This window comes from Caretta caretta, chromosome 1, assembly GCF_965140235.1.
Source record: "Caretta caretta isolate rCarCar2 chromosome 1, rCarCar1.hap1, whole genome shotgun sequence".
NCBI classification, from domain to species: Eukaryota; Metazoa; Chordata; order Testudines; family Cheloniidae; genus Caretta; species Caretta caretta.
The window spans coordinates 119,107,286-119,121,208 of NC_134206.1; the positions used below are offsets into that span (position 1 = coordinate 119,107,286).

General features: G+C 47.1%; 1 protein-coding gene across 1 annotated transcript in view; it reads left to right on the forward strand.

Annotated features, from left to right (window-relative positions):
• Nucleotides 1-1,415: 1,415 nt before the first annotated feature.
• Nucleotides 1,416-13,923, forward strand: part of LONRF2 (LON peptidase N-terminal domain and ring finger 2) — a 50,398-nt gene continuing 37,890 nt past the window's right edge. The window contains exon 1 of the mRNA XM_048857921.2: nt 1,416-2,482. Coding sequence (XP_048713878.2) covers nt 1,816-2,482 — 667 coding nt within the window. The 5' untranslated portion in view covers nt 1,416-1,815. The remainder of the gene's footprint in view (nt 2,483-13,923) is intronic.

Consider the following 13,923-nt stretch of genomic DNA (forward strand, 5'->3'; position numbering starts at 1 on the left):
GTGTATGATAATCAAGTTGGGCCATTTCCAGCACAAATCCAGGTTTTCTCACACCCCCTCCTCCCCCCTGCCCACAAACCCACTCTCCTGCTGGTAATAGCTTATCTAAAGTGACCACTCTCCTTACAATGTGTATGATAATCAAGGTGGGCCATTTCCAGCACAAATCCAGGGTTTAACAAGAACGTGGGGGGGGGGGTGTTAGGAAAAAACAAGGGGAAATAGGTTACCTTGCATAATGACTTAGCCACTCCCAGTCTCTATTCAAGCCTAAGTTAATTGTATCCAATTTGCAAATTAATTCCAATTCAACAGTTTCTCACTGGAGTCTGGATTTGAAGTTTTTTTGTTGAAGAATTGCAACTTTCATGTCTGTGATTGCGTGACCAGACAGATTGAAGTGTTCTCCGACTGGTTTATGAATGTTATAATTCTTGACATCTGATTTGTGTCCATTTATTCTTTTACGTAGAGACTGTCCAGTTTGACCAATGTACATGGCAGAGGGGCATTGCTGGCACATGAGGGAAATATATCACATTGGTGGATGTGCAGGTGAACGAGCCTCTGATAGCGTGGCTGATGTTATTAGGCCCTGTGATGGTGTCCCCTGAATAGATATGTGGACACAGTTGGCAACGGGCTTTGTTGCAAGGATAAGTTCCTGGGTTAGTGGTTCTGTTGTGTGGTATGTGGCTGCTGGTGAGTATTTGTGCGTATAAAAGATCTTCTACACTTTCCACAGTATGCATCCGATGAAGTGAGCTGTAGCTCAGGAAAGCTTATGCTCAAATAAATTGGTTAGTCTCTAAGGTGCCACAAGTACTCCTTTTCTTTTTGCGAATACAGACTAACACGGCTGTTACTCTGAAACCTATGAAAAATGGCACTTTCTTATTTATCTGCTCTTGTTCCTTAGAATAATTTCTGCATGCACAATAGACTAAAATAAATCTTGTCTCCTTTCGGTTAGTCTCTAAGGTGCCACAAGTCCTCCTTTTCTTTTTGTGAACACAGACTAACACAGCTGCTACTCTGAAACCATTTTACTCCTGTTAGCCCTGCAGAAATAGCTGGTTTCCATTGAGACTCAAGCATCAACTGCTTTTAACTAAGCTCCCAGTGCATTATCTTTTACTGCTGCTGCTGCACCACCCATGAAGAACCCAGCAGCCTGACTTTCAGATCCCAAACTGCGTTGGCAGGGGCTGGGAGGTAAAGAAAAAGCATCGTTTTACATATAAGCTGAGCGAATGTGAAGAGGAATGAGTGAAAAGCAACAGCCCAGGAACTTCAAGCTGCTCCTTTCACAAATTGCGTGTGTAAGAGTGTACTAGTGCCTGCCTCCTTAGGCACCAGAGCAAGTCAGGGGGCTGACGTCCCTCCAGTTACGAAGGCGCGGAGGAGCCAGGACGGAGCCCTTTCCATCCACGCAGAGGGGCTTGCAGCGGCGGGGCGCTCTCTGCAGGGCAGCGCCCCCCACCCCGCGCTGAGCACGGTCCTTTGCCCGGCACCGAGCAGGCTCCCAGCCCGCAGGGAGCTCCCCTCGCTCAGCCGGCCGGTGGAGGGGGCGGGGGCGGTGCGATCTCCGGGCCGCCGCTCCCCACCGCGGCGGCTGGGCGGGAGGCGGCGGCGCGTTACACAGCCATTACATAATAAATTAGCCGGTGGAGGGGCGGGGGCAGGCGCCCGCGACAGGGGGAGGAAGCGAGCGAGCGAGCGAGGCAGGCAGGGCCGCCCCCCGGGCCGGAGCCTGCCAGGAAGGAGGCGCGGGCCGGCGGCATGGAGTAGGCGCCGGCGAGCGGAGCGGGCGGCATGGAGCCGAGCCCGAGCCCGGGGCCCTGCGCCGAGATGCTGCAGGTGGCCGAGGAGGCCTTTCGCGGCGGCAACTTCGAGCTGGCGGCCGAGATCTACGGCTCGCAGCTGGCCGAGCTGCCGCAGCCCGAGCGGGGCCTCTGCCTGCGCCGGGGGGACGCGCTGGCCCGCGCCGGCCGCATGGCCGAGGCCCTGGAGGCCTACAGCGCCGCCGCCCGGCTGGGCCGCCTGCGCCCCGAGGAGCTGCGGGAGCTGGCGGAGAGCCTGGCCCTCAGCCTCCGCGAGAAGGCGCTGCGCCTGCCGCCCTGGCCCGGCGGCGGCGGCCCCGAGGGGGCGGGCGAGGCGCTGGGCGACCCCGCCTGCTGCCGCCCGCCCGAGCTGCTCGGCTGCCCCCTGTGCCGGCGGCTGCTCTGCGAGCCGGTGACCCTGCACTGCGGCCACACCCGCTGCCGGCGCTGCGCCGAGCTCGGCGACTGCTGCCACCGGCCCCGCCGCGCCGCCGACGGCCCCGCCAGCGCCCGGGTCAACGTGGTGCTGGGCAACCTGCTGGAGAAGTGGCTGGAGGGGGAGAGCCGGGCGCGGCGGCTCCGCGCCGAGGGGGACGAGCTGCGGGACAGGCAGGAGCTGCCGGCCGCGCTGGAGAAATACAACCAGGCCCTGGAGACCGGTGAGTGTCCGCCCAGGCCCGGGCTCCCTGCGCTGGGCCCTGCGGCCGAGCCCTGCCCCGCTCCCTGCCCTCGGCCCGGCCTCCCCCAGCGTGTCCTTTGTCTCCGGGCGCTGCCTCCCGCACTGCACTGTGCTGAGTCCACGTGGGTCAGTGTGTTCGAGCGCCGCGTGCTGCTGACTGGTTCTAAGTCTGGCCTCGAGTTCGTACTGCCGCTGTCCTAAACCATTTCCCTTGTAGTGCCCTCTGGCTCCCTTTCCACCGGCCGGGCACGAAGCCGTGGATTCTGGGAGATTAGTGAAGACCACCCGTGTACTCCAGGGAGAGGCGTGGTTGAGCCGCTTTAGCTAGCCTAGGTGCACTCTGTCAACAAAAGGGGGTGCAGTGACCCCTTATAGACCCGCATGCACGTAAACCTGTTGGAACAGGTTCTTTATGTGGACACAAGGTGTATGTGTTAAGGGGCTAGAATGGTTCTTTGACTGTTAAATTATTTAGCACCCTTGTAGCACCACATGCTGCTGTTGTCACGGTATATTTTGGGGGGCACCTAGACAGCAGCCAAAGAACGGGGTGGGTGCTTTCTGCTTTGCCAAATTCTGCCACACTGTAAATATATAGAGGAAACCAGTCTGAAATCCTAGTCAGAGTAAATGAGTTACACAATTTTTGAGGCTACATCTGGCCTTGAGTTGTCCTGCTGGTTTCTATGGCTTTACCATCACATTTTTCTTTAAAAATAAAACAACAACAAAAAAAACTTTCTCCTGTTGGTGTGTAAAAGATCCATGCAAACGGTATATATGGGGAAACTCAAGGTGCTGTCAAATGAAGTGAAATAAGAGACTAACTTCTTTTTAGTTAGTCTAGATACAGTCTAGTTTACTTTAATATTGTGATTATTCACCTCTTAAAATTGACTGTGTTCCTTAATAGCGTGTGTGTGTGTTGGGGGGGGGATTCTCGCCCCTTTGTAGTAACTAATAGCGAAAGTGAAGCAATATAATTCATTGGGTATTTGTACTATTTGTTACATTTTTTTTACGTGGGACAATAGAGACAGAGTAGTCAGGTTTGCAATTTGTGTCCAGTTAACCCTGGTTCTCCTTGCTTGCTCAACACTGCAGTTGATTGACTTGTAAACATAGATGGGGACTATTTTGTTCTTTGGGGTAAATAGTGGAATAGCAAAACAGAGATGGAAATATATCCAGTACTGTCCTGTTATTGAAATGTAGTAGTAATGGAATATTTCTGCTGGCCTTGACTTGTGAAAACTTTATTTTGAAAACCTGTGTCGGAAAAATGCCCTATTTGATATAGCTTAAGTAGTTTAACTTGCATAAGCAAAATTGAAACAGGGCACTCTTGAATCAAAATAAGTGTCCACACACAGACTTGCACTGAAATATCAAAAAGTGTGAATTACCAGTTTAATTATTTTGGTGCAACTTTGTGTAGACAAGCCCCTAGAGTACTTCTTCATTCTCTCTCTGAAATGGTTTTGTGAGCCTTTATGCCTCAAAAGTTATAGTAAAATATACCAAATATCTTAAAAAAATTTTTTGTTCAAAGAAGGGGCTGGTATTTGGAATTTGCAGGGATATAAACACAAACCTGGCACTGTATTTGGAAATGCACTGCCAGGTAACACTGTCACTAGTATGACAAGTTTCAAATGAAGGATTAATTCTGGCCTTGTAAAATTGTGCAAATAGCTTACTTACTGCAGACCACTCCTTGATGATTTGTGGAGAGTTGGCAGGTCACACTGTCCTAAGAGCACTTTTTTTATAGATGCATGTGCTTTAAAAAACAAACCAAAAACTGCCTTTGAAAGAGCCAGTGTTTCAGAGGAAGAGGAAAGGAAACAGGAGCCATCTTGATCTTTCTTGAGTGGTAACAGCTAATTTACACTCCATCATTTTATATGTATAGTTGGGATTATGCTTTCCAGTGTGCATTACTTTGCATTTATCAACATTAAATTTCATCTGCCATTTTGTTGCCCAGTCACGCAGTTTTGAGAGATCCTTTTGTAGCTCTTCGCAGTCTGCCTGGGTCTTAACTATCTTTAGTAATTTTGTAGTATCTGCAAATTTTGCCACCTCACTGTTTACTCCTATTTCCAGATCATTTATTAGTATGTTGAATAAAACTGGTCCCAGAACAGACCCCTAGGGGACTCCACTATTTTCCTCTCTGTCAGTTCTGAAAACTGACCGTTTATACCTACCCTTTGTTTCCTATCTTTTAACCAGTTACCAATCCATGAGCGCACCTTCCCTCTTATCCTGTGGCAGCTTACTTTGCATAAGAGCCTTTGGTGAGGGATCTTGTCAAAGGCTTTCTGAAAATCTAAGTACACTATATCCGCTGGATCCCCTTGGTCCACATGCTTGTTGACCCCCTCAAAGAATTCTAGTAGATTGGTGAGGCATGATTTCCCTTTACTAAAACCATGTTGACTCTTCTTCAACAAATTATGTTCATCTATATGTCTGACAATATTGTTCTTTATTATAATTTCAACCATTTTGCCCGGTACTGAAGTCAGGCTTACAGGCCTGTAATTGCTGGGACCACCTCTGGAGCCCTTTTTAAAAATTGGCATCATGTTATCTATCCTCTAATCATCTGGTACAAAAGCTGATTTAAATGACTACAGTTAGTAGTTCTGCAGGCTCACATTTGAGTTTCTTCAGAACTCTTGGGTGAATACCATATGGTCCTGGTGATGTATTGCTGTTTAACTTATCAATTTGTTCTAAAACCACCTCTAATGATACCTCAATTTGGGACAGTTCCTCAGATCTGTTTCCTAAAAAGAATGATCCATCAATGGCTATTAACTAGGATGGGCAGGAATGGTATCCCTGGCCTCTGTTTGCCAGAAGCTGGGAATGAGCGACGGGATGGATCACTTGATGATTAACTGTTCTGTTCATACCCTCTGGGGCACCTGGCACTGGCCGCTGTGGGAAGACAGGCTACTGGGCTAGATGGATCCAGTAGGGCCATTCTTAGGTTCTTATCTTCTGTGGCTGCAGCTGCCAGAGGTAGAGAAATCCCTAGGGGAGAAGGGAATCAATTGGTAGGGTAGCATGTGGAGGTAGGAGAAAAAGACCGGGGGACCAAGCAGTACAGTAGTAATGTGCAATGGAGAGAAGAGGCGAATAGGTGGGAGGTAGAGATAAAATGAAAAACAAAACTAGAATGATCCCGCCCCTCCCTTTTTTTAAAGGACAAAATACTGCTTCTTGTATCCTTGTCACAGACTAGATGTTTTTCCAGAACTGTATACAAGCAATGGCTATTTCCGTCACTGCAGCGAGGTCCTCCTTTGTACAGGTCTCCCCAAGGAGTCTGCAAACAAGCAGGTGATCCCTGGTCTGCATTTCACCACACTTGCATGTATTAGTGTTTAGAGTAGCCCCATTTAATCATGTTAGTTTTTGATCTACCAGTTGGTGTACGTGGGCGGTTCAGACCTCACCACATTAAACAGACTTTAGCCCCTCCAGGAAGGTCCTCCTGGGTTCCAAATCTATTTCAGTGCATCCAACTGCATGCAGTCTTTCATTCCATAACCTCAGTAGTGCCTTGCCAGCTGTCGTATCCAAAGGCAAAACACTGGTCATAAAACTTTTGTGATTTAAGGCATTTGGTTACTCCTGAGTGACCATATAATATATGCCATCTGCTGTGATCTTTCTCTTTGGCTTGCTACCTTCCTCTTGATATCACGTGGTGCAATGCCAGCCAGTAAGTACAGGCTATTCTTTGATCTTGGCTTTAGACATCCTGTTTTTACATGACAGCTGTCATTTAGGACAGGATTTAGTTTTTTAGCGTGGATTGATCGTTCCCACACTGGACATACATACTCTGCTATGGAGTAGCACACAGCAATAGCAGTGGTTTGCAAAGTAGCTGGATTATCTCCCCGCTCTGAGGTGACCAACTTTCGAAGAATGTTGTTGCAGACGCTAACTTTCCCTTTCACCTTCTCTACATGTGCTTTGAAGGAAAGCATTTGGTCCAAGGTCATCTCCAGGTAGACCGCGTTCAGGTGATTAGTCAGTGGTATTCCATTCTAGTTGGTGATTAGTTTCCACTTTGATTCTTGATGGCATAAGTGAAGAACCATCACCTGTATCTTGGTTTGTGTTGGTGTGAAGCTGATTCTTGTAGTAAGTTGAGATGTTGCTCATAGTCTGTTCTAGACGGTTGCAAAGTCCTTCTCCTGTGATGCGATGCATAGATCATCTGCCTATGGGTACAGGAGTCTGGTAGAAAGCGGATATACTCGCCACTGGATGAACAGTTTTCTGTTCCCTGAGTTCCCAGAGCAGGGGCTGTACTAGAGCAATCAAGAACCTGTTAGAACCAATTAAGACAGGCAAGCTAAGTAAGACACCTGGAGCCAATTAAGAACATTCTAGAATCAGTTATGGCATGCAGACTAATCAGGACACCTGGTTTAAAAAGGACCTCCCATCAGTTACGGGCGGATGTGCAAGGAGCAGGGAGTGAGAGGATGTGCTGCTGGAGGACTGAGGAGTACAAGCGTGATCAGGCTTCAGGAGGAAGATCCTGCGGTGAGGGTAAAGAAGGTGTTGGGAGGAGGCCATGGGGAAGTAGCCCAGGGAGTTGTAGCTGTCATGCAGCTGTTACAAGAGACTCTGCAGACAGTTGCAATCCACAGGGCCCTGGGCTAGAACCCAGAGTAGAGGGTGGGCCCGGGTTCCCACCATACCCCTCAACTCCCTACTTGATATTGGAGGAGTTGACCTGGACTGTGGGTTCCACCAGAGGGGAAGGTCTCTGGGCTGTTCCCCGATCCACTAGGTGGATCAGCAGAGACTTCAGGGATGGTTCTTCTTCCTTTCCCTATGCTGGCCAGTGATGAGGCTAACTGAGTGAATGGCAGGTTTGAGTCACTACCAAAAGTGGCCAAACTGAGGGCTGCCGTGAATCTCTGAGGCAAGCAAATCCACCAATAAGAGCAGGACCCACCAAGGCAGAGGAGGAACTTTGTCACACTGGTGTCAGGAGTGGGATCGGGCGCACAGCGGAGCAGAAGGAGGGTGTTTAAAAAAAAAAAGAGGGAGAGGGGTGTATTTTTTTTTGTTGTCCCCCCCCCCCCTCCCCGCACCACAATGGAGGATGTAGTGTGGGCACTTATACAAGCCACAGCTGCCCAGCAGGAGGCTATCTGTGTTCAGGCAGCCGCCCAACAGGAGGCAGTGCTGCTGCAGCAAGAGACCAATCACTCGTTGATAGACCAGGCCGCTCAAGACCATGCTATGTTGCGGGAACTGGTAAACCAGGTGAAGGCCCTTACAGAGCTGAATAGCAGCCATGATGGGATGCGGATCATACGGGCCAGCAATTGTCTGCAGAAAATGACACGGGAGGATGACATAGAGGCATACCTCCTGGCTTTTGAGAGGACAGCCCTACGGGAGGCTTGGCCTCAAGAACACTGGTCTGGCATCCTCACTCCATTCCTGTGTCCAGAAGACATATTATGATCTGTCTGAAGAGGCTGCAGCAGACTACCCCCGGCTGAAAGCAGAGATCCTGGCCAGATCTGGGGTAACGATCGCAGTGTGGGCCCAGCGGTATTGTGAGTGGAGGTACCAGGAAAACAAAAGTCCGCGGTCCCAATTATATGACCTCCTTCATGTTGCACAAAAGTGGTTACGAACCGAGTCTTGGAATCCAGAAGAGATACTAGAGGTTCTGGTCATTGACCAGTACATGCGAAGACATCCGCCAGACCTTCGTGCCTGGGTAAGCCAGAACGACCCCTCCACCTACAACGAGGTTGTTGCCCTGGTAGAGAGGCATAGGAGGGCAAGGGAACTGACCCGACCAGCTAAGCAAGAGGCGCCCTGAGTTAAACTAGTGGCACCAACCCCCAGAGCTCAGGCAACTGAGCCCCCAAGAAGGCCCAGGTGGAAAAACAGAGGGGCTGAAGGCCCACCAGAGGCCATTAAAAGTCAGAGCACTGAGGGTGAAGAGGATCGTGATGTTAGACTGCCTAAACCAAGAGACTGGGGAATGCCTAGGGCCCCATACAGATGTTACGCCTGTGGGGAGTGAGGAAACATAGTTGCACAGTGTCCCAAAGCCCAGGAGTCTATGCAACGTAGCCTGGGCAACTGGCAAAACTCCCTAATTCACATTGTGGGGGTTGCACTAACCCCACACAAATATACCAGGCCACTGAGGTTAAATGGAGTAGAGACCGCAGCACTGATAGATTCAGGGAGCGCCATCACGCTCATCTCAGGAAAGCTCGTGAAACATAGTCAGTTATCTACAGGTGAAACGCACAGGGGTGACATGCATCCATGGGACGGTTAGCTATTACCCCACCATCCCGGTAAAAATTGAAATCCAGAGGAAGCAGCAGGTATAGTGCCTAAACTCCCTTACCCAGCACTCATAGGGAGCGACTTCCCAGGATTTGATGACTTACTCCCAGTAGGGGGACTGGAGAAAGGGGAGGACCCTGAAGCTAGTGAGGCATCCATGGTAAACTGTCAACCCCCAATTTTCTCTGAAATTTCCCCAGATGTTTTCTCCACTCAAGGCGGGGCAGAAAAAGAAAAAAGGAAAGAAGGGCAGCTAAGGCCTTGGGAACCCGAATACTGACCCAAAGCCAGAGGGTCTCTCTCGTAGGTAGGTGGACCTGGGCAGCTGGAAAGGAGGCCGCCCAGGAGGGAGAAGCACCTGAGCCAGACCCCAACCTTAATGCCTCTGAACCAGCAGAAGCAATAGAGACTCGTCCTCTAGAACTTGGGCAGACCAGCCCCGTGAGGGAAAACTTCGAACGGGACCAAGCCGAAGATCCAAGGTACAACAACATTAGGAAGGAGGTGGGGTCCCTGTGGAAGGGAAAACCCAGGGACCCAACCCCTACTTCATCATAAAAAAGGACCTCCCATAAGTTAGGGGAGGGTGTGCAAGGAGCAGGGAGTAAGAAAGGAGGACTTAAGAGTACAAGCATGATCAGGCTTCAGGAGGAAGATCCTGTGGTGAGGGTAAAGAAGGTGTTGGGAGGAGGCCATGGGGAAGTAGCCCAGGGAGTTGTAGCTGTCGCGCTGTTACAAGAGACACTGCAGACTGTTGCAATCCACAGGGCCGTGGGCTGGAACCCAGAGTAGAGGGCAGGCCCAGGTTCCCCCCATACCCCTCAACTCCCTATTTGATACCGGAGGAGTTGACCTGGATTGTGGGTTCCACCAGAGAGGAAGGTCCCTGGCCTATCTCCCGACCCACTAGGTTGGTCAGCAGAGACTGCGGGGATTGTTCTCCTCCCTTTCCCCATGCTGGCCAGTGATGCAGTTAGCTGAGTGAACGGCAGCTTTGAGCCACTAGCAAAAGTGGCCAGACTGAGGGCTGCCATGAATCTCTGAGGCAAGCAAATCTGCCAATAAGCGCAGGACCCACCAAGGCAGAGGAGGATCTTTGTCACAAAATATATATATATAAAAATAAAATGTTGAAGAGAGTTGATGCTAGCACGCTGTCCTGTGGGAGACAATTTTGTTGTCTCAAGCGGCTCCACTTCTTACAAAGTTCTATGTAAAAATGTCTCTTCTCCGGAAGAGATCGGATGAGCTGCACTAGGTGGTGGTCGTGCATCATATCGTAGACTTTGGCAAGCAGGTTTTGTTGGCTGACTGTATCATATGCAACTGAAAGGTCTAAGAACACCACGTCTGTCATCATCCCTCTCTTGATTCCCTCTTCTGCATGCTGGGGGATGTTTAGTATTTGGCCAGTGCAGGTCTTACCGAAATTTGGAAGTATTAGATCTTGTTAAATATGAAGTGAGAGGCAATTATAAAGGTGGTATAGAAATGGTATTGGCCTGAAATTCTTTGGGTCAGAGGCATTCTTTCCTGGATTCAATAGAGCTGTTACACAGGCTTGTCGCCATAATTTGGGTAATCTAAAGGTTGATGAGCAATTGTTAAAAAGGCATAATACCCATACATGGTTGCACGGCCAAAGTGCTTAATTTGCTCCATGCATATGTCGTCAAGTCCAGCTGCTTTTCCATTCTTCAAGTGACTTGTTCCGGCATTGAGTTCATTTATTGTGTACAGCTGGCTGAAATGATTTTCTTCCAGATTAGTTTGCAGTTAGTACAAATACTACAATTAGTACTGTAAGCTGCTTGTTCAGAGCTTTCCGGTTGAGCAGAAGCTGGTGTGCCACCTGATTAACTGTGATTTTTGTGGTGGTGCTCTACTTTCTTCGGGGGGTTATTCAGCTTGTGAAAGGTCAATGATGCTTTCCTGTTACTGTGGGTCATGTCTATTCCTTCAGTCAATTCTTCCATTTCTGTTGCCTTTCTTCTAGAAGCTTGTTAGTCAGGGCTGTCCCTGCTGTGATAGTATCTTCTGAGAGGATCTCTTTGGAACATTTGTGGGTATTTTTTGTGTTTGGCTGCTAGTGTGGGAATAAATCCTGGTATGTGCTCAGTTCTGCATCCGTGACTTATTGCACTGAAGCCCATTACAATTGCTGTAGTTACTATAGAGGGCTCATGCAAATAGAAGAGGCAGTCTTTGATTCCTAATAGTATGAAAAGTGTTTTGAGAGAGACTGTTATGATTCACAGTGTGAAAGCTTGAGAATGAATGCTGGTAAATGCAATAAAAATTGGTAGTTCTTATTTTTAGTCTCACTATTGATTTTGTACCCAGTGCATCAGACTTCAAAATGAAACGCTTATCTGCCTGTGGTTGATGACTCATTATGCAGCATGTCTAGAAAATCCTTTCAGACTGGTGGTGAAAAGGTCCATCATGTAAAGTATATACTGGAACTCCTGCTTCACTCTTTCATAGTTGCATGGGAGAAACTTGTTTGTGGTCAGATTTGTGAGCCTTTGGCCATACACAGTTACACTTTCAACAAGAATTAATTGCTAGAAATAACTTAATGTTTACATTATTGTCTTAGGAAAAGTTGACATGGCTGTAAATAAAGCAAAGAGCTCCATGTCTTGCACTGTTAAATATGAAACCAGGTTTTGATCCATAAAGAGGAGCTATGTATCTATTGTTGGTTATCTGAGTCTGCATACCATTCCATCCAAACAGGTGCATAATTTTATTTAGGCAAAAAGTATACGTGCAAGGCATTCTCTGTGGAACATCTTCCACAGGGAAATTAAACAAAAATTGTGGGTATCCTGCATTTTTCTTTCTGCTCCACCTTTACAATCACTTTGTAGGACAATCTTGAATTGTCTCTCAGAACAAAATAATTGATTTCAATCTCTCTAATGGGCAGTATGTGGACTCTGCTCACTTTGTTGTGGCAACATAGTATAATTTCTTTTAAAATTAGTTAGTGAAATGAGGACCAAAAACTCAAAGGGAGTGGAGCTGGAGATGCAAAAATGAAATGTTTAGATGAGGTATAAGGGGGGGGAGGAGAAGGGATGGTACCAAACACAATCTCGATTAGCAGGCAAAAGGAAGGTAAATTAAATCTGTTGCACCACACCAACTGACAGTATGCCAGTGAATGTGTCTCCTACTGTACAAAAAAAAAATAAAGTAAAACAGTGATACTTCATCACCAATGGAGAATCTGATCTATCTTGAGTAAGATTGCTTCCCCCTCCACTGTGTCTTTGATCTAGGGAGGACACTTGTCTATGGAAAACATGTTCCCTTTCTTCTCCTCTTTTCAAAGTGGTGGACAAAGCATTAAGACAGGGGAGGTCACTATTTGTACTTCTTCCAGGTGATGCTGTTAGCGGCCAATATGGATTGGGCCAGAGAAGCTGGCTGTTAGTCTCCTTCCCCCTCTTAACTGTGGAGAAGTAACAGGCCGTTCTTCCCGCTTTAAAGTCTCATCTTAAAGCAAACATACAGCTCAACAAAATAATCTATGGTAATGTAGAGGAGGGAAGAACCAGACAGCTGGAGTGGAGCAGGACAAATAACAGACTTGATGTAGGGTAGTATCAGAAGTGGATTTTTATGTGTAGAAAAACTGTGATCCTCTGTTGTGAAGTCTTGCTTTGATCCACTAATTCCATCATTAATAAAATATTTAGACCACTCTTGGGACCTATTACCTACCAAAATTAATCAGGTGGTGTGTGTATATATATAGGGACTTAAATAAGGTTGCTATCCCTGTTAAAACAATCAGTATTGTAACTGATGTGTTCTGATTCGAGGCAGTTGCCTCACTGCATGAGTGTAGCTGGATTACTTAATAGTTATCTTGGACTTTCCTCACTATTTTTTTAAAAAAGTGATGTATACCCAAACTGTTACAAGAGTTTTTAGTTGCATGTATTCTACTAGTTGAACTATAGAACCATAGGCTGGAATGTTATGGATCTTCAGTGAGTTCCACAGCAGCAGATCTAAACTCCAGTGGCTGAAGTGGCAAATAACCCTGTTGATGTTTGTCTGATTTGTGTTTCTCAGAATTCAAGCTGATTGAAGAGCCGATGTTCAATTTAACTTTGCCTCATACTGATCTGCTACTTCATTCTGACTTGTTTCATTTGAAGCAATAGTGAGACGATAGCATAAACAAAGAATAGAGGAATGGAATGGCAGATGTATTGAGTAACATGACCAGAAAACTGTCAAAAGTTAGCATGGACTACTACAAGTTAAGAAGAAAATGTGATCTGGGATATCAGCTTTTCCACTAGCTCCACTATTATGTGTCACAGGCAGAGAGTGAGAGAGACCAAGATGCTGCAATGCCCAAGGCCCCTGCCATGGCATCCATACAAATCCATCCTCCTCTTCCCAGAGTCTGAGGTGAAAGTGCTCTGTTGATAGACTAGATTTAGGAATAATGCAGTATTTCTGTACATCTTCCAGAGACTTGGAAGTGTCCTCTGAACACAGGAAACTCTTCTCCTGTAATGAAATAAAAATTTATTTTGAAGCTGAGCTACTGTGTATTTTTAAGAAACTGTGCAATTACTGGATGAAGTAGGTGGCAGTTACTCAGCAAGGAAGTTGACTGAATAGGGGTGTGCAACTGAAAGGTACAAAACCCAGTTGTGATCTTAGATTGCATCCAACTTCCTTGCAGAGAATAAAAATTAGAAGAATTATATTAAAGAATCTTATTTAATTCTTTTTTTTATATGGCATATAAGCTTTCTTTGTATACAGCTACATTAAAAAAATTACTGGCAATATAGTCCAGCAGTTAAATGTGTTTGCTTGTTTTCCAGGTATATGTGTAGCCTTCTTTTATATATGATGGCCAACAAACTAGAAATGTTTGAGTTGCATGTATGTATCTGGAATATGCTCTGTTTTAGAGATTATAACCGTGTCTTGGTTATGTCTTGTTTCATATTGTCATTGTGCTTGTGGGGGCTGAGAGGGAATGTACTTTGTTCCACACCACACTGTTGGCTTTAAGTT